The sequence below is a fragment of the Eleutherodactylus coqui genome, chromosome 10, assembly GCF_035609145.1.
Source record: "Eleutherodactylus coqui strain aEleCoq1 chromosome 10, aEleCoq1.hap1, whole genome shotgun sequence".
Classification (NCBI taxonomy): domain Eukaryota; kingdom Metazoa; phylum Chordata; class Amphibia; order Anura; family Eleutherodactylidae; genus Eleutherodactylus; species Eleutherodactylus coqui.
This window is the reverse complement of record NC_089846.1, coordinates 34,009,277-34,031,661: the sequence shown is the minus strand read 5'-3', so window position 1 is coordinate 34,031,661 and position 22,385 is coordinate 34,009,277. Positions and strand designations below refer to the sequence as shown.

The following is a 22,385-nucleotide window of genomic DNA, read 5'->3' as shown; positions in this document are numbered from 1 at the left end:
CATTGAATAGCCAGTAGATAGACCTTTTACTGTTGAAAAATCTTTTAGCAAGTGAAGAAGCAAAAAAAAAAGAATTTCTACAAATAGGGTACATTTCTTTTAATTCTTTTAAATAGTAGCTATAGGTTCTCTTATAAATCCTATTAAATAGATGTGTATGTCTGCCTTGCACTTGTGAAATTCTGGAATACATAAAAAGCATTAACATAAGCCAAATGCATATATTTTTGTATCTGTATGCATGTTACACAATAGCCTCTTTTTCAGTTTTATTTCTTCCTATTTGACATTATGAAACATTGCAAGAGGATAAGGTGAAAAGATTTACATTAGCATAAACTATAAAATGGTATAGCTGTATATTGCAGAGGAGCAATGAGCGTTTTCAATTAGAATATGCAGTTTTATGTATAGACATTTCATGCTGTTACTCTTATGATGAATACCTATTTAACTGTATAGCTCAGAAAAGTTTAAGGGTGACACTTAAAGTGGTCGTCCAGTTGTAAACTATTGATTGTTTCAGGATAGGTCATCAATAGCACATTAGCAAGGGTCTGCTGCATGAGACCCTTACCAATAAGCAGCTCTCTATGCTGATGTGTTTGTACAATGAGCTGATTTTTACAAGAAGCAGACAGCTCCATCCCCACTGTAGGCTTGGTATTGCAGGCATTGAAGTGAATGGGAACTTTGCCTCCAATACCAAGCCTGGCCACTGCAGTGGGAACGTCACTGTCTGTTTCCTCACAGAAATCGCTCAGTGCATGAGTGCAGTGGCCGGGAGAACAGGGTATACCTGGGTGGCAGATATCCACCGATCTACTGTTGGCAGCCTATCCTGAAGATAGACCATCGATAGTTTACAACTGGACAACTGCTTTTAAAGAAGACTTGTCATGGGACAAAGTCAGCTGGGCTAGTTGAATGACTCTGCAGCTACGGTCCTTCTGACTTGGTGTTTTTTTTTCCATACTCGCCTCCCTTTGTCTGGAAAGGCTCTTCTAGGTTTGGCTCTCAGCGCTGTCAATGTGTCAAGTGGGCTGTCCCTGATGCTCACTCACCAGACTATTGATCAAGCTCAATGTCAGCCTGTGAGAGGGAGTAGTGGGGACCACCCACTTGGCACACTGACAGCAGCAGGGGTTGTTGTGGCTAAAGGAGGAAAAAAAACAGGGAGTCCTAGAGTCATAGAGTCCTGAATGTGCAGCCAGCATTATTCAAGTCCATAATATTAGTATTGCATACATTGAAAAGCATAAACTTATTTTATCTGGAATTTTATATTTATGTTCTTTACACATTTCAATTAGTTCTCTATTACAAATTTTATCAGTTTTGAATTCCTCTGGTTTATATACAATCATTGTTAAGAAAAGCAATCCCTTCTCTAGAAGGAGTTGTTGAGATCAAAGGAAACTTTCAAAGTGTGACTGTGTGGTGCCCACAAGTCGGCGGAGACACGGAGGGGGGTTCAGGTGTCTGCTTCATCAGCGGTGGTGGCTCTCTTATCACCCCTCTCATGTGAATGGTGTTTCTAGCTTGGCGTTTGGTGCTACCCGCGGAATCGGGCAGAAAAAGATGGTGGTTTGTCAAGTTTGTGATGCCAGTCTATATGTAGGCCGAAACCTACTCCAGAAAAAACAATAATAAAAATGGAAAACACAAAATAAAAGGGAAATTGTTCTTTACTTCCTGAAGTGTAGTGTGGTACCTCAGTGCAGATGTTGTAGGTGGTGGGAAGGGACTCCAGGAGACAGAATTAAACGATAAGGAGATTCTTACTTTGAGGCAGTTATAGAGGTTGAATTACGTTTACTTGAGACAGATAATTATAATTCCACACAAGGATTACTTTTTCCTGTGTTTGGGAGTTGGGAGTTGGAGTACCCCTTTGTCCACTTTACTTTACAGTCCAGCTTTGCTTTCTGGTGTTTACTATAAAGATTCCCTTCACTCTTTCTCTCTTACTTTCTCTAGGTTCTTTGTGGAGATTTCTTTTTTCTAACTTTTTTCCTACTCCATCTCTCTCTTTTTCTGACTTTCTGTCCCTTACACATAAACTAACTGTAGTACTCACACTTTTCCACTTCCCACCACACTGGCTCCTCTGTTCTTACTTGTTCCTCCTTCTCCTCAGTCAACTCTCTTTTCTCATGGACTCTCCTAGACTCACTTAAGCTCCACCCACTCACCTTTTACCTCCATCCTCTCATCCAACCTGTGTGAAGGGCTTATCCTCCAGTCATGGGGCCTCTTTCTTCCTACCATCTGACTAACCACCCCTCAGGCTGTTGCTATGTGAGGAAAACCCAATGAGAATAGGGGAGCTGTCACTCAATAGAACAGTGGTGAAGAAGAACATGCATGGAAAAACACAACCTTTAACACTTACAGCAATAAAAACATGAAGTGGCCATAAAAGTGCTGAAGTGACCCTAATCCAGGCCACTACAACTGTAACATTTATATAAGTGCTTATAACATCAGAGTAAACAAATAATTTATTATGAAAAATTGAACACTTGAAGGCTCTAGTACCCCATTGGGCCGTCTCTAGCTTGGATACAAGATGTGATATGGTGGGCATGTAGGCTCTAGTACCCTGTTTGGCTTGCCTCTAGCTTGGATGCAAGATGTGATATGGGTGGGCATGGAGACTGTAGTACGCTTTTGGGCTGCCTCTAGCTTGAATACAAGATGTGATACGGGTGGGCATGGAGGCTGTAGTACCCTGTTGTACCGCCTCTAGCTTGGATACAAGATGTGATACAGGTGGGCATGGAGGCTCTAGATCTCTTTTGGGCCCTCCTCTAGCTTGGATACAAGATGTGATACCGGCAGGCATGAAGACATACATGTTCCATATGGTATCCTGCGGCATATCAGTCCACATTTGCTGTAACTGAACCTCTAGACCGTGCAAACTCATAAGCTGTTTAAGTTGGCATTCCAACTGGATGAAAAAGCGCTACATGCAACACTCTTTCTTTTGATATTTTATGCCGGATCTGCAACGAAAAGGAGGTTCCAGCGCAGATGTGAAAGCGACCTTATTTAGATGAAATCATCTGGGGACCTTATATTAACAGACTTTAGAGGTAACAATGCTGTATGAATCCCATGATCCTTCGCTTGTAGGATTTATTTAGGTTAACACAACTCAAGCCCTGCGATGTGTAAAGTGAATACACAAAGTCTGTAAGTGGATCGGTGCCATTTGAAGGAATGTTTCTGCAAGATGTAAAAATACATATTGTGTTGGTTGCTATGGCAGAACCTATGTAGAACATTCACTCCTCTGTTTTATAACTTTTTATCTTCAATTAATCCAATAAAGCTGGAAATATTTCTGGAATTTAGTAAATCGAAGGGGAATCGGCATCAATCTTTCTATGCTTGTCTTGGGGTCAGCGGACATGGTAAGCAACAAAGTGTTGCATTTCATCTACTTTATAAATGTAACCTGAAACCTTGAAATCTACAGAATCGAGATTCCGGAACAAATAACAAACATGTGCTGAGAGAAAACTTCTCATTGTAAACAAAGGTTCTCTGTATAAACCAGATTGTGTTGGCATGTAATGGGTATAAATCAACAAACCTCCTTTCACCACTATTTTTCTGTAATTTTCCATTAATGGATCATGACATTTAAAGATACATTGGATGGAACGAGCAAAATAACACATTTTTGATATATGATCTTAACATTGTTAAAAGTCGGCATGCAAAAGATGCTGTAGCTTGCAAATTCCACTTGATTGAATTGCATGTAGTGGTAGGGGCCATCAACCCCTTAACAACCACAATGCAGGTTTATTTATTTTTTTACCTTATGAAAGTCGTTAACTTTTTACTTTTTTCCATGCTGAGTTTTTTTTTACATCTTTCCTAATTTTCTAAATGCCAAATCAGGTTACGTAAAAAAGGCTAGGAAGCCGTATTTACCCTCAAGTGGCGTTGACACTTATATAACTTCAAAACAAGCTGGCAGAGAGAATATTGACCAGTTGAAGAATTTGAAGGGCACCAGAAAAGTCAGGAATGGGCACCCATCTTAGTTACAGTGAACTGAACTCTTTAACCCCTTCCCACAGCGTTAAAGTATGTATGAAGAGAAATCGGGGGGCGATCTCCCTTCATACAGCGCAAGCGCTCGCTGTTTCTTACAGCCACAACCAGATGGCAACAGCTCTGATAAGCTGTGCAGCTGATCAGAGCTGTTAACTCTTTAAATGCTGCTGTCAATTCTGACAGTGCATTTAAATCTCCTGAGTGATGTTCGGGAGTCCCCTGCAATGAGATCACATGACATGCAGGTGTCATAGCAGCCGGGCGCCTTCTGAAAAGGCCCAGGGCTGTCTTGGCAGAATGCCTTTTAAGCCATGCCTGTGGGGTAATTTAAAAAAATCTAATGTTTTTGAAAAAAAATAAATAAAAGTAGTACAGCAAAAAGAAAAAACCTATATTAGTTGGTATCTTAACAAAAGCCGCCGGGCATCATAAATTACCGTATTTTTCGCTTTATAAGAAGCACTTTTTCCGCCTCCAAAGCGGGGGGGGGGGGGGGGGGGGAGTTCCTGCGTCTTATAAAGCGAATGTGGCGAAAATTCGTTCCGATCGCCATTTTTAGCACGATCGCGAATTTAACGCGAGGACGCGATTTATTTGGCGCGATTGCACGTTAAATGAACAAATGTGCGATCAGTTAGAAGATTTCTCTCCTCCTGTCAAAAAAAAAAATCAGTACTCACCTCCCCCCGGCGTTCTGCGGTGCTGCTGCAGACTGTCGCTCCCTCCTGGTCCCCGGCAGAGCATTGCTTTCTGGACGCAGGGCTTGAAATCCCCTCCTCCAGAAAGCTAATACTGTGATTCACTAACACACACCGTCAGCCAATCACAGCCATTCAATGACATCATTGAATGGCTGTGATTGGCTAACACACGTGCGCCTTCAGCCAATCACAGTATTAGCTTTCTGGAGGTGGGGATTTCAAGCCCTGCGTCCAGAAAGCAATGCTCTGCCTGGGACCAGGAGGGAGCGACAGCCTGCAGCAGCGCCGCAGAACGCCGGGGGAGGTGAGTACTGATTTTTTTCCCCCTATTTTCCCACTCTAAAACGGGGGTGCATCTTATAGACCAATGCGTCTTATAAGGCGAAAAATACGGTATATGTTAGGGGGTAGATAATATCTATTTCATAAAACCCATACATATATTAAAAAGTTCCTCTTTTAATACATGTCAAACAGAAGAAAAGCACACTGGAGTACAAGACTTGTGTGTGTATATATTGTGAGGGATTCGCATTTCGGATAGGTAGCAGCGTGGGCATCCGCGGCCAGAGACAGTGACACCGGGCAACAAAGTTCTTTAGTCCAGGCTTCACCTGGGTTTATTGCAGCATAAAACAAACAAAACAGGCCTTGACTTCAGGCCAACATAAAATAAATCCTGCTCGTCTGAGAACTTACCAGACATGGATCGACCCTGTTACACACTTGTAAACAAATGGTTCCTGCGCACAGCCAGCCAGGCTCTCAGACCTGCAAAGGTCTCAGCTCACCTCTCCTAGGTGTGGAGGTTAGGGGCATCTACCTGTAAACCTCAGGCCTTCTTGGTCTGCAGCCCATGCAGCTCCACCGAGCTGTCTTTCCTGGCTCTCAGCCAGACACTCTCTCAAGACCTGCAGGCCCAGGCTTTATAAGGCCTGGTACCAGCCTCACCTGGTACATGGGAGTGGCCATCCCACCCTTCACTTTGACCACTCCAGGAAAAGCCGGCCCGGACTCTGCAGCTTGGAGCCACTTACGAAACTACAACGTGTCAGTAACTTAGTGTTACTGACACACAAATGCTGGCTTCCTCAACCGAGCCCAGGCCGCTCGGTGGCACGTATCCGCCCTCCAGCACTTTGTCAGTCACTGTCTCACATACCCTCCCCCTCTGTTCGAGCCCATGGGATCAGATACTTAGCTGTCCTGCAATGCGTTCTTGACGAGGTCTGGGTGTTGGGCTTTGGTCCCACGCTCAAAGTCTCTCTGTCTACAGTGAGCTCCACGATAAACTTTTGCAAAGTCAGAAAGAGGAAGAGCTCCATGCGAGCCAGGCCTTCTCCCATACACACATTTGCCTTTTCTTCTTGGCCCTCCAGGGTCAAAGCTCCAGGCTCGGGTGTCTCTTTCTAGTTTAGGTACAGTCTTTTCACCATCCTCCTTGGAGCTAACACAGTCCTCTATTTCAGTGCGGGACGGCTTGTGGAGACTTTCTAACTGAGCCTCCAATTTGAAGGTCTCTTCTAGCGCAAGAACCTTGTCTCTGTATTCTTCCAGTTCCTCTTGTAGCTCATGCTTCAGCATGGCCTTGCTATGGATTACAGTCTCCACTTCATTTTTCAGTTTACTCAGGTTTATAATCATCATCTTTTCCTCACTTTGTAACAATTCTATTTCTTTTCTTAGTACAATGTTATCATCGGTTAGAACCAATAGCATTCTTCGAAGTTCCTTTACCTCTGACTCTGACTTTTGCTTGGTAGTATGCAGTTCACTGATGAGTTGGTCCTTGGAGCCAGCATCCTTGTGATAGGCTTCTACCACTTGGACAAACTGTTTCTTCACTTGCGGGGTTTGCTTTTTCCCCCCGTCATTATTCTTTTGCTGCAGTTCTTCCAAGACTTCTGCGTCCACTTGTGAGACCTTCTGAGCCTCAGTAGTCTCCTTTTGTAAACATAACTTGGCATTCTTTACTACTTGTAACTCTTTTAGAGTCTTTAACAAGATCACCTTTTTCCGATGTTTCTTTCACTTTTTCAAGTTGCTTCAACTGCTTGGACAGTTTCCCCACAACTACAACATGACTCTGTTCCAGCTCCTGGATTTGGGTTCCATGTACTTCAGCTTCCTCATCCAAGCTCATCTGTAGCTGTGACAACAGTCTCTCAAGCAGCACTTCCTGGTTTTCCTTGTGACCCAGTAAGTGTTCCAAGAACTCTGCTTGCTTTTCTGCCTGACTGCACGCAGCTTTCTGTATTTCCAGCTCTTCCTTGAGCTGACGTACCTGGCACTCCAAGTCACCATTTTTCTTTGCTAGCTGCATTTTCAACTCTGCAACCTGATTCTGCAAACCTGTAGTTTGATTACGTGCATCTGTAGAAGCTCTTTCTAACTTGCAACACATCATCTCCAACTCTTGGGTTTTCATTTGCAGTTTCTTACAGTCCTGTTCATACTGCGCAACTTGTGCCTCCAGACATACTCTGCGCTCAGCCTCATCTCGGGCTACATCTCTGAGGTCTTGTATCTCTTCATGGGCTGATGAAAGATATCCCTTAAACTTTTCTTTCTTACTTCTCATCTCTTTTAAGCTCTGTTCATACTCAACATTCTTCTGCTCCAGCAACACCCGGTGATCAGCTTCCTCCTTAGCCAATCTTTCAAAATCCTCCTTCTCCTTTAAGAGAGCTGCACTCTTCGCTTTCAGCTGCTCAACTTCTTGAAGACTACTTTCTTTCTCAAACTGTGTCTTCAACTTTTCACACTTAGGGGCTTGTTTTCCCAACAAATCTGTGTGATCCGTTTCCGTTTCTCGTATGAGGGGCTCATTCACTGTAGTCTTGACTGAGTCTGTCAGTACAGCCAACTGCTTTATCAGGAGTTGCCTTTCCTCCAGCTGCACCCGCATAGCCTCTCCATGGGCTTTCTGCTGCTGAGTCATGGTCTCCTGTTGCTGCACTGTCTCTTGCATCCATTGCTTCAGCCATTCCTCCATACTGGCCGTGTCTGATTGCAGCGCCATTGCAGCTTCCACCCGGGACATGGGGTTACGGCACTCAGACAACTCTTTCTCAGGCGGTTGCCCTTGGCACCGGTTCTCTAGTTGCTGCAGCAAAATGTCCATTAACTGGTGTATATCTCTTTAAGACCGTTGCCCGCATCCAAACACCATATGTGAGGGATTAGCATTTCGGATAGGTAGCAGCGTGGGCATCCGCGGCCAGAGACAGTGACACCGGGCAACAAAGTTCTTTAGTCCAGGCTTCACCTGGGTTTATTGCAGCATAAAACAAACAAAACAGGCCTTGACTTCAGGCCAACATGAAATAAATCCTGCTCGTCTGAGCACTTACTAGACATGGATCATCCCTGTTACACACTTGTAAACAAATGGTTCCTGCGCACAGCCAGCCAGGCTCTCAGACCTGCAAAGGTCTCAGCTCACCTCTCCTAGGTGTGGAGGTTAGGGGCGTCTACCTGTAAACCTCAGGCCTTCTTGGTCTGCACCAGACCCTGGGCTAGCAGCCCATGCAGCTCCACTGAGCTGTTTTTCCTGGCTCTCAGCCAGACACTCTCTCAAGACCTGCAGGCCCAGGCTTTATAAGGCCTGGTACCAGCCTCACCTGGTACGTGGGAGTGGCCATCCCACCCTTCACTTTGACCACTGCAGGAAAAGCCGGCCCGGACTATGCGGCTTGGAGCCACTTACGAAACTACAACGTGTCAGTAACTTAATGTTACTGACACACAAATGCTGGCTTCCTCAACCGAGCCCAGACCGCTCGGTGGCACGTATCCGCCCTCCAGCACTTTGTCAGTCACGGTCTCACAATATAAATATATATATATATATATATATATATATATACACACACACCATGACGACTGTATCCAATATCTGATGATCTCACTGACTGCTGACCCAGACCATTTATTTGAGCGGAACTATAAACCAATGCTAGCCTCCCTTGAAACCAATCTGAGGAAGTAGTGGCCCCTAACCTTATCATGGTTTGGTAGAATTAGTGTTCTTCCTAAATTTCTATATCTTTTTCAGACGCTCCCCATTAAAGTACCTAGAGCCTTTTTTTCCCATATTCCAAAGATATCTCTGAGCTTTGTTTGTGGAATGCCAGACCACGCTTAAAGCATAACATACTACTTAAGAGAAGGGGGAGGGGGGGGGGGTTACCTAACTTCTCCCTCTACCACAAAGCTGCAATAGGGAGATGTATACTAGATATTTTTCACAGCGGCTCCACTGATATGTAGGTGGAGCTGAAACAAAGCACATTACCTTTTAGGGCACAAAGTATCTTCTGGCTACAACGTGGGAGGGACAGACAAAGACTAGAGGTCCTGCCTTTCATGGGATATTTCCTAGACTTATGGGAAGGCTTTGCAGTACACAAAGGCCTGATATCATGGCCGGGCCCACTTACACCCCTGTTGGGTAACCCAAATATTCCGACCAATCCCACCAGAACCTCCCTGTTAAATAGGCTAGAAATCCCTTTCCCGCGTGTGAGATGTGTTATCCGAATTAGGAATGCGCCCCCTCTGGGACTTGCTAGGAAAGGGAAGTTCTGTGGCGGGGGTTTGGTTCCAATATTTACAAATTCAACATATATTTGCTCTCTTGAACCCATCTCAAGACTGCACGCCCCACTAACCCAGTTTGAAAACTATATACGTCACCCATGCCAGTACTGGCAGGAATTTCGGTGGTTTACTGAATCCTGTTGGCGAAAGAGATGCGTGACAATACAACACCCTTTGTACAAGGCTGGGAGAGAGAGATGCAGCACCTTTTCACAGAGGAAGCCCGGGCTTAATCTTTTCTCCTATCACACAAGCTTTCAATCTCAAGTAAATTTCAAGAGATTAACTATAAACTTTTTTTTTTTAATAACAGAACCCCTTTAACTCCACAGCAGAAAGCTTTTCTGCAATGGATTGCTATCTTGTAAAGTAAAGACACGCAGATTTTAACATATGGAATAATATAGGGATAACATTGTGTCGCATAATGTGCGCTGTGTGTTGGGGATCCGTATCCTGTCCACGGTCAGTACATGTGAGCAAGTCTTACAGCTACTTACATTACAGGGATAAGATCCTTTTTGTGTGTCAGAGGGAAGTGCACTCCTGATTATAACGTGTATTGAGTTGTTTGAAATCTTTATGGTGGTGTTTTTGTATACGAGTAGCTTAATGTCAGATTTGTGGTGAAATGCATTGAATCTCTCATAGAATTTTGCTAGTTCTTGTTCGGTGTTGATCTAGATGATTATGATGTCATCAATGTAGCAGCAGTAGGCCAATAGTTTGCTGGAGCAGGAGGCCAGAAAGTCACTCTCCAGTTTTACCATGAAACGTTGGCATATTATGGTGCCATTTTACTGCCCATGGCCGTTCCATGAGTTGCAGGAATATCTCTTTGCCAAAGGAGAAATAATTGTGTGTGAAGATGATTCTTGTGAGTTGTAACACCAATTCAGAGGCAACTCCATAGGCCTCAAGATATGCCTGGCAGGCGGTCAGTCCATCTTTGTGTAGGATATTGAAGTATAAGGATTCACATCCATGGTGGCCAGGATGGAGCATTCGGGGAGGGGACCTATGGTTGACAGTTTGTTCAGTAGATCCATGGTGTCCTTCAAGTAGCTGGTTGTATTTCTTACTAGTGGTTTAAGGATACCTTCTACACATCCTGAGATTTTTTTCAGTGAGGGTTCCCACACCTGAAATAACTGGCCTCCCTGGGTTGCCAGTTTTGTGTAGTTTGGGAAGCATGTAGAATACACCAACCCTGGGGTTCTTTGGTTTCAAATCCAAAAGTTTTGTGGAACCCACAGACAGACTTCTGATGACCATTCTCAATTCCCTCACATATTTTTGAGTTGGGTCTTGACTTAGTTTGGTGTAGTATCTGGTGTCTGTCAGCTATCTGTCTGCTTCTTTCATGTAGTCTGATGTATTCATGAGGACTATAGCACTACCTTTATCTGCAGGCTTAATGGTGATCTCCTTGTTTTTGAGTGCATAGATGGCCCTTCTTTCCTGCATATTGATATTAAATGCTTCTGTTTTCTGCTTGTCCAGTATAGTAGACTGCACCTCATGTCTAAAGGAGTCTATATATTTGCCCCAAAGTGGGGTTGCGGCCAGGTAGGGGTGTCCAATCAGACTTCTTCTTGGCTCCCAGTTTCCCTTTTTCAGTTTAAAAAAAAGACATCAGAAGGCTGACCTAATATCTATGAATAGATTTATCTGTGGACAATGCAGAGATCTCTCCCATCATCTATTTATACCCAGGACTGTGACTATAGAAAGTGGGCATCCTTTACGTCTGGAGAAAAGAAGGTTTTTACATCAACATAGAAGGGGGCTCTTCACTGTAAGAGCATTGAGACTATGGAACTTTCTGCCTGAGGACATGGTGATGGTAACCTCACTAGAAGAGTTCAAAAGGGTACTGGATGTCTTTCTGGGGTGTAATAATATTATATATTATAGTCCCTGATTAATTCAGAAGGGTTGGTAATCCTGGGATTATTCCGATTGCCAGATTGGAGTCGGTGATTTTTTCTCAAAGATAAGGAATAGAGATGAGCGAGCATACTCGTCCGAGCTTGATACTCGTTCGAGTATTAGCGTGTTCGAGATGCTCGTTACTCGAGACGAGTACCACGCGATGTTCGAGTTACTTTCACTTTCATCTTTGAGACGTTAGCGCGCTTTTCTGGCCAATAGAAAGACAGGGAAGGCATTACAACTTCCCCCTGCGACGTTCAAGTCCTATACCACCCCCCTGCAGTGAGTGGCTGGCGAGATCAGGTGTCACCCGAGTATATAAATCGGCCCCTCCCGTGGCTCGCCACAGATGCATTCTGACATAGTTCAGGGAAAGTGCTGCTGGTGCCGGAGCTGCTATAGGGAGAGCGTTAGGAGTTATTTTAGGCTTCAAGAACCCCAACGGTCCTTCTTAGGGCCACATCTAACCGTGTGCAGTAGTGTGGAGGCTGCTTTTTGCAGTGTTGCACTTTTTTTTTTTTTTGTATATCGGCCGTGCAGAGCATTGCGTCCTGCAGTAATTTTACATTGTCCAGGGCCAGTAGTGGTGAGGCAGGGACAGAAGACATATTTAGTGTATATAGGCAGTGGGCCTTTCCAAAAACATTTGGGAAAAAAAATCTATTTGGGCTGCCTGTGACCGTCCTCTGTGTACTGGGTCTCTGCTGGGGGTAGTTGTCCTAATTCATACACAGCCAGCTAAGTGTTACAGCAGGCTTGCGCAAAATTCTTTCCTGCCTCTATGTTGCCTATTACATCACCGCTGTATTCCTGTCCACAGTGAAACAGTCTGCAGTAATTTTACATTGTCCAGGACCAGTAGTGGTGAGGCAAGGACAGAAGACATATTTAGTGTATATAGGCAGTGGGCCTTTCCAAAAACATTTGGGAAAAAAAATCTATTTGGACTGCCTGTGACCGTCCTCTGTGTACTGGGTCTCTGCTGGGGGTAGTTGTCCTAATTCATACACAGCCAGCTAAGTGTTACAGCAGGCTTGCGCAAAATTCTTTCCTGCCTCTGCTGTGCGTTCCGTAAGCGAAGTCAGCCTCCAACCGCAGGCCAATAAGCGGCACATTTCATTACAGCGTTCTGTTTCTGCACTACTGGTAATACACCATGCTGAGGGGTAGGGGTAGGCCTAGAGGACGTGGACGCGGCCGAGGACGCAGAGGCCCAAGTCAGGTTGTGGGCACAGGCCGAGCTCCTGATCCAGGTGTATCGCAGCTGACTGCTGCGGAATTAGGAGAGAGGCACGTTTCTGGCGTCCCCACATTCATCTCACAATTAATGGGTCCACGCGGTAGACCTTTATTAGAAAATGAGCAGTGTGAGCAGGTCCTGTCGTGGATGGCAGAAAGTGCATCCAGCAATCTATCGACCACCCAGAGTTCTGCGCCGTCCACTGCTGCAACTCTGAATCCTCTGGCTGCTGCTCCTCCTTCCTCCCAGCCTCCTCACTCCATTACAATGACACATTCTGAGGAGCAGGCAGACTCCCAGGAACTGTTCCCGGGCCCCTGCCCAGAATGGCCAGCAATGGTTCCTCTCCCACCGGAGGAGTTTGTCGTGACCGATGCCCAACCTTTGGAAAGTTCCCGGGGTCCGGGGGATGAGGCTGGGGACTTCCGGCAACTGTCTCAAGACCTTTCAGTGGGTAAGGAGGACGATGACGATGAGACACAGTTGTCTATCACTCAGGTAGTAGTAATTGGAGTAAGTCCGAGGGAAGAGCGCACAGAGGATTCGGAGGAAGAGCAGCAGGACGATGAGGTGATTCACCCCACCTGGTTTGCTACGCCTACTGAGGACAGGTCTTCAGAGGGGGAGGCAAGTGCAGCAGCAGGGCAAGTTGGAAGAGGCAGTGCGGTGGCCAGGGGTAGAGGCAGGGCCAGACCGAATAATCCACCAACTGTTTCCCAAAGCGCCCAGTCGCGCCATGCCACCCTGCAGAGGCCGAGGTGCTCAAAGGTCTGGCAGTTTTTCACTGAGAGTACAGATGACCGACGAACAGTGGTGCGCAACCTTTGTAGCGCCAAGATCAGCCGGGGAGCCACCACCACCAGCCTCACCACCACCAGCATGCGCAGACATATGATGGACAAGCAGCCCACAAGGTGGGACGAAGGCCGTTCACCGCCTCCGGTTTTCAGCGCTACCTCTCCCCCTGTGCCCCAACCTGCCACTGAGATCCAACCCCCCTCTCAGGACACAGGCACTACCGTCTCCTGGCCTGCACCCACACCCTCACCTCCGCTGTGCTCGGCCCCATCCACCAATGTCTGTCAGCGCACCGTCCAGCCGTTGCTAGCGCAAGTGTTGGAGCGCAAGTACGCCGCCACGCACCCGCACGCTCAAGTGTTAAACGTCCACATAGCCAAATTTATCAGCCTGGAGATGCTGCCGTATAGAGTTGTGGAAACGGAGGCTTTCAAAGGTATGATGGCGGCGGCGGCCCCGCGCTACTCAGTTCCCAGTCGCCACTACTTTTCCCGATGTGCCGTCCCAGCCCTGCATGACCACGTCTCCCGAAACATTGTACGCGCCCCTCACCAATGCGGTTACTGCCAAGGTCCACTTAACAACAGACACGTGGACAAGCACAGGCGGGCAGGGCCACTATATCTCCCTGACGGCACATTGGGTGAATTTAGTGGAGGCTGGGACAGAGTCAGAGCCTGGGACCGCTCACGTCCTACCCACCCCCAGAATTACGGGCCCCAGCTCGGTGGTGGTATCTGCGGCGGTGTATGCTTCCTCCACTAAACCACCCTCCTCCTCCTACGCAACCTCTGTCTCGCAATCAAGATGTGTCAGCAGCAGCACGTCGGCAGCAGTCGGTGTCGCGCGGCGTGGCAGCACAGCGGTGGGAAAGCGTCAGCAGGCCGTGCTGAAACTACTCAGCTTAGGAGAGAAGAGGCACATGGCCCACGAACTGCTGCAGGGTCTGACAGAGCAGACCGACCGCTGGCTTGCGCCGCTGAGCCTCCAACCGGGCATGGTCGTGTGTGACAACGGCCGTAACCTGGTGGCGGCTCTGCAGCTCGGCAGCCTCACGCACGTGCCATGCCTGGCCCACGTCTTTAATTTGGTGGTTCAGCGCTTTCTGAAAAGCTACCCACGCTTGTCAGACCTGCTCGGAAAGGCGCGCTGGCTCTGCGCACATTTCCGCAAGTCCCACACGGACGCTGCCACCCTGCACACCCTGCAACATCGGTTTCATCTGCCAGTGCACCGACTGCTGTGCGACGTGCCCACACGGTGGAACTCTACGCTCCACATGTTGGCCAGGCTCTATGAGCAGCGTAGAACTATAGTGGAATACCAACTCCAACATGGGCGGCGCAGTGGGAGTCAGCCTCCTCAATTACTTACAGAAGACTGGGCCTGGTTGGCAGACATCTGCCAGGTCCTTGGAAACTTTGAGGAGTCTACCCAGATGGTGAGCGGTGATGCTGCAATCATTAGCGTCACTATTCCTCTGCTATGCCTCTTGAGAAGTTCCCTGCAAAGCATAAAGGCAGACGCTTTGCGTTCAGAAACAGAGGCGGGGGAAGACAGTATGTCGCTGGATAGTCAGAGCACCCTCCTGTCTATATCTCAGCGCGTTGAGGAGGAGGAGGAGCATGAGGAGGATGAGGAGGAGGGGGAAGAGACAGCTTGGCCCAATGCTGAGGGTACCCATGCTGCTTGCCTGTCATCCTTTCAGCGTGTATGGCCTGAGGAGGAGGAGGAGGATCCTGAAAGTGATCTTCCTAGTGAGGACAGCCATGTGTTGCGTACAGGTACCCTGGCACACATGGCTGACTTCATGTTAGGATGCCTTTCTCGTGACCCTCGCGTTACACGCATTCTGGCCACTACGGATTACTGGGTGTACACACTGCTCGACCCATGGTATAAGGAGAACCTTTCCACTCTCATACCCGAAGAGGAAAGGGGTTCGAGAGTGATGCTATACCACAGGACCCTGGCGGACAAGCTGATGGTAAAATTCCCATCCGACAGTGCTAGTGGCCGAAGGCGCAGTTCCGAGGGCCAGGTAGCAGGGGAGGTGCAGAGATCAGGCAGCATGTACAGCACAGGCAGGGGAACACTCTCTAAGGCCTTTGACAGCTTTCTGGCTCCCCAGCAAGACTGTGTCACCGCTCCCCAGTCAAGGCTGAGTCAGCGGGAGCACTGTAAAAGGATGGTGAGGGAGTACGTAGCCGATCGCACGACCGTCCTCCGTGACGCCTCTGCCCCCTACAACTACTGGGTGTCGAAGCTGGACACGTGGCCTGAACTAGCGCTGTATGCCCTGGAGGTGCTTGCTTGTCCTGCGGCTAGCGTCTTGTCAGAGAGGGTGTTTAGTGCGGCTGGGGGAATCATCATGGATAAGCGTACCCGCCTGTCAACCGACAGTGCCGACAGGCTTACACTCATCAAGATGAATAAAGCCTGGATTTCCCCAGACTTCTCTTCTCCACCAGCAGCGCTACCTAAACAATACGTAGGCTGCACCCACGGATGGAAGCATTGTTCTCTATCACCATCAAAAACGTGGACCTGTTAGCTTCATCAATCTGTGTATAATATTCCTCCTCCTCCTCCTGCTCCTCCTCCTGAAACCTGACGTAATCACGCCGAACGGGCAATTTTTCTTAGGCCCGCAAGGCTCAGTCATATAATTTTTGGAAACAATTTTTATACGTTTCAATGCTCATTAAAGCGTTGAAACTTGCACCTGAACCAATTTTTATTTTAACTGGGCTGCCTCCAGGCCTAGTTACAAATTAAGCCACATCAACCAAAGCGATTAATGGGTTTCACCTGCCCTCTTGGTTGGGCATGGGCAATTTTTCTGAGGTATATTAGTACTGTTGGTACACCAATTTTTGGGGGCCCTCGCCTACAGTGTAATCCAATTAATTTTTTGACCACCTGCATTAAAGCTGACGTTACATCAGCTGTGCTGGGCACTGCATCTCAAGTTCCCAGGTCCCACTATTAAGCCACAATAGCGGCAAGAGTGCCCCCCCCCCTCCCAACAACTTTTACTTCTGAAAAGCCCTCATTAGCAATGCATACCTTAGCTAAGCACCACACTACCTCCAACAAAGCACAATCACTGCCTGCATGACACTCCGCTGCCACTTCTCCTGGGTTACATGCTGCCCAACCCCCCCGCACGACCCAGTGTCCACAGCGCACACCAAAGTGTCCCTGCGTAGCCTTCAGCTACACTCATGCCACACCACCCTCATGTCTATTTATAAGTGCGTCTGCCATGAGGAGGAACCGCAGGCACACACTGCAGAGGGTTAGCACGGCTAGGCAGCGACCCTCTTTAAAAGGGGCGGGGCGATAGCCCACAATGCTGTACAGAAGCAATGAGAAATATAATCCTGTGCCACCGCCATCAGGAGCTGCACACGTGGGCATGGCAATGGGGAACCTACGTGCCACACACTATTCATTCTGTCAAGGTGTCTGCATGCCCCAGTCAGACCACGTTTTTTTATAAATAGTCACAGGCAGGTACAACTCCGCAATGGGAATTCCGTGTGCATGCACAGCATGGGTGGCTCCCTGGAACCCACCGGCTGTACGTGGCGGCGTACTTGCGCTTGCGCTCCAACACTTGCGCTAGCGACAGCTACATGGTGCGCTTACAGACATTGGTGGATGGGGCCGAGGACAGTGGAGGTGAGGGTGTGGGTGCAGGCCAGGAGACGGTAGTGCCTGTGCCCTGAGAGGGGGGTTGGATCTCAGTGGCAGGTTGGGGCACAGGGGGAGAGGCAGCGGTGCAAACCGGAGGCAGTGAACGGCCTTCGTCCCACCTTGTGGGGTGCTTGTCCATCATATGTCTGCGCATGCTGGTGGTGGTGAGGCTGGTGGTGGTGGCTCCCCGGATGATCTTGGCGCGACAAAGGTTGCACACCACTGTTCGTCGGTCGTCTGCACTCTCAGTGAAAAACTGCCAGACCTTTGAGCACCTCGGCCTCTGCAGGGTGGCATGGCGCGAGGGGGCGCTTTGGGAAACAGTTGGTGGATTATTCGGTCTGACCCTGCCTCTACCTCTGGCCACCGCACTGCCTCTTGCAACCTGCCCTGCTGCTGCCCTTGCCTCCCCCTCTGAAGTCCTGTCCTCAGTAGGCGTAGCAAACCAGGTGGGGTGAATCACCTCATCGTCCTGCTGCTCTTCCTCCGAATCCTCTGTGCGCTCCTCCCTCGGACTTACTGCCCTTACTACTACCTCACTGATAGACAACTGTGTCTCATCGTCATCGTCCTCCTCACCCACTGAAAGGTCTTGAGACAGTTGCCGGAAGTCCCCAGCCTCATCCCCCGGACCCCGGGAACTTTCCAAAGGTTGGGCATCAGTCACGATAAACTCCTCTGGTGGGAGAGGAACCATTGCTGCCCAATCTGAGCAGGGGCCCGAGAACAATTCCTGGGAGTCTACCCGCTCCTCAGAATGTGTCATTGTAATGGAGTGAGGAGGCTGGGAGGAAGGAGGAGCAGCAGCCAGAGGATTCAGAGTTGCAGCAGTGGACGGCGCAGATCTCTGGGTGGACGATAGATTGCTGGATGCACTTTCTGCCATCCACGACAGGACCTGCTCACACTGCTCATTTTCTAATAAAGGTCTACCGCGTGGACCCATTAATTGTGAGATGAATGTGGTGATGCCAGAAACGTGCCTCTCTCCTAATCCCGCAGCAGTCGGCTGCGATACACCTGGATCAGGAGCTCGGCCTGTGCCCACACCCTGACTTGGGCCTCCGCGTCCTCGCCCGCGTCCACGTCCTCTAAGCCTACCCCTACCCCTCAGCATGGTGTATTACCAGTAGTGCAGAAACAGAACGCTGTAATGAAATGTGCCGCTTATTGGCCTGCGGTTGGAGGCTGACTTCGCTTACGGAACGCCAGGAAATAATTTTGCGCAAGCCTGCTGTAACACTTAGCTGGCTGCGTATGAATTAGGACAACTACACCCAGCACAGACCCAGAACACTGAGGACAGTCACAGGCAGCCCAAATAGATTTTTTCCCCCAAATGTTTTTGGAAAGGCCCACTGCCTATATTCAATAAATATATGTCTTCTGTCCCTGCCTCACAATATATGTCTTCTGTCCCTGCCTCACAATATATGTCTTCTGTCCCTGCCTCACAATATATGTCTTCTGTCCCTGCCTCACCACCACTACTGGCCCTGGAGTATGTATAATTACTGCAGGGCGCAATGCTCTGCACGGCCGATATACAAAAAAAAAATGTGCAACACTGCAAAAAGCAGCCTCCACAGTACTGCACACGGTTAGATGTGGCCCTAAGAAGGACCGTTAGGGTTCTTGAAGCCAAAAATACTCCTAACACTCTCCCTATAGCAGCTCCGGCACCAACAGCACTTTTCCTCCTCTATGTCAGAATGCATCTGTGGCGAGCCGCGGGAGGGGCCGATTTATATACTCGGGTGACACCTGATCTCGCCAGCCACTCACTGCAGGGGGGTGGTATAGGGCTTGAACGTCGCAGGGGGGAAGTTGTAATGCCTTCCCTGTCTTTCTATTGGCCAGAAAAGCGCGCTAACGTCTCAGAGATGAAAGTGAAAGAAACTCGAACATCGCGTGGTACTCGTCACGAGTACCGAGCATCTCGAACACGCTAATACTCGAAAGAGTATCAAGCTCGGACGAGTACATTCGCTCATCTCTAATACTGTAGGCAGCGTATAATATTATCTATACTCTTTCCCTCTGGCGGGATGACAGCGATCATGTAACAGAGACAGCAGATCCAGGAAACAATTTTGCGCAAGCCTGCTGTAACGCTTAGCTGCGTATTAATTAGGACTACAACCCCCAGCAGATAGATACTGTAGACAGCGTATAATATTATGTATACTGTTTCCCTCTGGCGGGATGACGGCGATCATGTAACAGAGACAGCAGATCCAGGAAACAATTTTGCGCAAGCCTGCTGTAACGCTTAGCTGCGTATTAATTAGGACTACTACCCCCAGCAGATAGATACTGTAGGCAGCGTATAATATTATGTATACTCTTTCCCTCTGGCGGGATGACGGCGATCATGTAACAGAGACAGCAGATCCAGGAAACAATTTTGCGCAAGCCTGCTGTAACGCTTAGCTGCGTATTAATTAGGACTACAACCCCCAGCAGATAGATACTGTAGGCAGCGTATAATATTATGTATACTGTTTCCCTCTGGCGGGATGACGGCGATCATGTAACAGAGACAGAAGATCCAGGAAACAATTTTGTGCAAGCCTGCTGTAACGCTTAGCTGCGTATTAATTAGGACTACAACCCCCAGCAGATAGATACTGTGGGCAGCGTATAATATTATGTATACTGTTTCCCTCTGGCGGAATGACGGCGATCAATTTTTTGGAAAAAGCCCACTGCATATATAGCCTGAATATCTCTTTCCCTGCCTCACCAGTACTGGCCCTATACTCTGTACAATGACTGCAGACTGCGGACGCAATGCTCTGCACGGCCGATATACAAAAAAAAAAAATTGTGCAACACTGCAAAAAGCAGCCTCCACACTACTGCACACGGTTAGATGTGGCCCTAAGAAGGACCGTTGGGGTTCTTGAAGCCTAAAATAACTCCTAACGCTCTCCGTATAGCAGCTCCGGTACCAGCAGCACTGTCCCTGATCTCTGTCAGAATGCATCTGTGGCGAGCCGCGGGAGGGGCCGATTTATATACTCGGGTGACACCTGATCTCGCCAGCCACTCACAGCAGGGGGGTGGTATAGGGCTTGAACGTCGCAGAGGGAAGTTGTAATGCCTTCCCTGTCTTTCTATTGGCCAGAAAAGCGCACTAACGTCTCAGAGATAAAAGTGAAAGTAACTCGAACATCGCGTGGTGCTTGCCTCTAGTAACGAGCATCTCGAACACGCTAATACTCGAACGAGTATCAAGCTCGGACGAGTACGTTCGCTCATCTCTATTAATTATGTTTAAGTTGGCTGTTTACTCCTCTTTTATCCTCTGTGTATAGCCAGCTTTCTCTAAATTCTTAAAAATTAAAGAGGGATAAGGTAAGGTACATGAATGAAGCATTGCAATCGAAAACTGGCCAAATGTACCATTAATTGTAACTATTTATTGTATACTTATTGTATCTTTTCAGGTTGCTGATTGAATACGAACAAATACAATGAACATCCACGGACAGGATGGAAAGCCTCTGTACAACCGAGGGTAAAACAGAAAACCTTCCCTGAGAACTATTGCTTCATTCAAGATGAGAAAGTAATGACAACGTTGCCTTGTAGTATTTGGAACACATAATCTCCCATGTTGGTATTTTATCAGTTATTCATATTTCATTGAAGACCATAGGATGAAATACAAGACTTATCTGTTCTTTCTCTTGCTGGAATAGATTATTCTCCATCAGGATTAGAAAATGGATACCGCTAAATTGGATCCACCAATTTGATAGGCTTGTCCTTTTTGTTAGATAGGTGGCTCAATATAATTAGATTGGTTTTCCATGGTTGGGTCCCAGAGTTATTAGCTGAAATATGTAGAGGAACCTGGCTATAACCTTTCCATTGCCCTGCTGTGCCACCACAGTGGAAATCAAGCATTTCAAAAATGATGTTGAAACCAATCCTTGATAAGCGTAACAGGACTTTCAAATTGAGAGATCCTCAGGGGTCCAAGAGAAGTCATCTGCTGTAAGTTCTTTGCTTAGATGGTTTCTTTGTCACCATTCCGGTCTATGACAAAAAGTTGAAAGGAACCAAAAATTACTAACTATTGTACAAAAGACTGTTGATAAGGGAATTTGTTTGATTCGTTAGCAACATATCTAGTCATGACTACCTTTTAAATGATTCAAGCTTGGCTAATCATGTGAATACTGAAGCCCCTCTTTTTCTAGCGGTATGAGTGGAAGACCAAAAACTTTTCCTGAGGTTTTACATGGCAGTCATTAAAATGAATAAATTAATGGATGACCATATAATACATAGCGGGTTGGGTCACAGCTGCTTTCTAACCAAAAACAGTGCCACACCTGTATTATTGCCCCATTCACTTCACTAAAAAGAGTATTCTCCAGGCAAATTGACTTGCAAGTCATTCAAATATGAAATAATGGTGACTATTTGTTTAGGAGCTGAAACAAAATTAGTAACGGCTAGAAAGTGAAGCATCACCCTGCTGGTAGCCATATTTACACAAAACGACCGCTCTTTGCATTAGCGCTTTTGGGTGATTATTCTGCAGATAATCATCTTGTGTAATGCCAGCCTTATGACTCAAATAGTACTACTCTTGACCACAAGCTTTGCCTAGTATTGCATCTCAGCCTCATTAACTTCAGTAGAGCTAAAATGCAATACCAGACATAACTCTTATAACTCTTTTAATGATTGACAATATATATACACACACACATATACTATATATATGTGTAACTTTTCCTGATCAGTATTGACTGTATAGGTCCCAAATCTCATCTGAAGACGTTTGCTCTTGCTAAGTTGTGGGTAGAGATGAGCGAACATGCTCGTTTAGAGCAATTACTTGATCGGGCATCGAGTAATTTTTTCAAGTAACTGCCTAATCGGGTGAAAAGATTCGGGGGGTGCCGGGGTGAGCGGGGGGTTGTGGGGGGAAGTGGGAGGGAAAGAGAGAGAGAGTTCCCCCCTTTTCCCCCCTGCTACCCCCCGCTCCACCCCGGCGCCCCCCCAAATCTTTTCGCCCGAGTAGGCAGTTACTCGAAAAAAGCGATGCTCGATCAAGAATTGTCCTAAACGAGCATGTTCGCTCATCTCTAGTTGTGGGCATCCTTGTTTTTATTCATCCTCTCTACAGCTCTCCTGAATCTGATATATAATACTACAAGGACAGATGGCTGTAACTGTTTGTTGCAAAAGTAACTAGTCTTGTTGACCTAGGATGGACCAGAAGTATCTGCAATAGTTCGCTGAACTATAAGGCTGAGTTCACATGGGGCGGAATTGCCACGGAAATTCCGCATGCATTCTTAAGCCTG

At 47.4% G+C, this 22,385-nt stretch overlaps 1 protein-coding gene across 1 annotated transcript in view; it reads left to right on the top strand.

The window, feature by feature from the left end:
• ADGRD2 (adhesion G protein-coupled receptor D2) overlaps positions 1–21,954 on the top strand; it is a 248,331-nt gene extending 226,377 nt beyond the window's left edge. The window contains exon 25 of the mRNA XM_066582034.1: positions 20,508–21,954. Within this exon, the coding sequence (XP_066438131.1) occupies positions 20,508–20,515 (8 nt within the window). The 3' untranslated portion in view covers positions 20,516–21,954. The remainder of the gene's footprint in view (positions 1–20,507) is intronic.
• Positions 21,955–22,385: the final 431 nt, after the last annotated feature.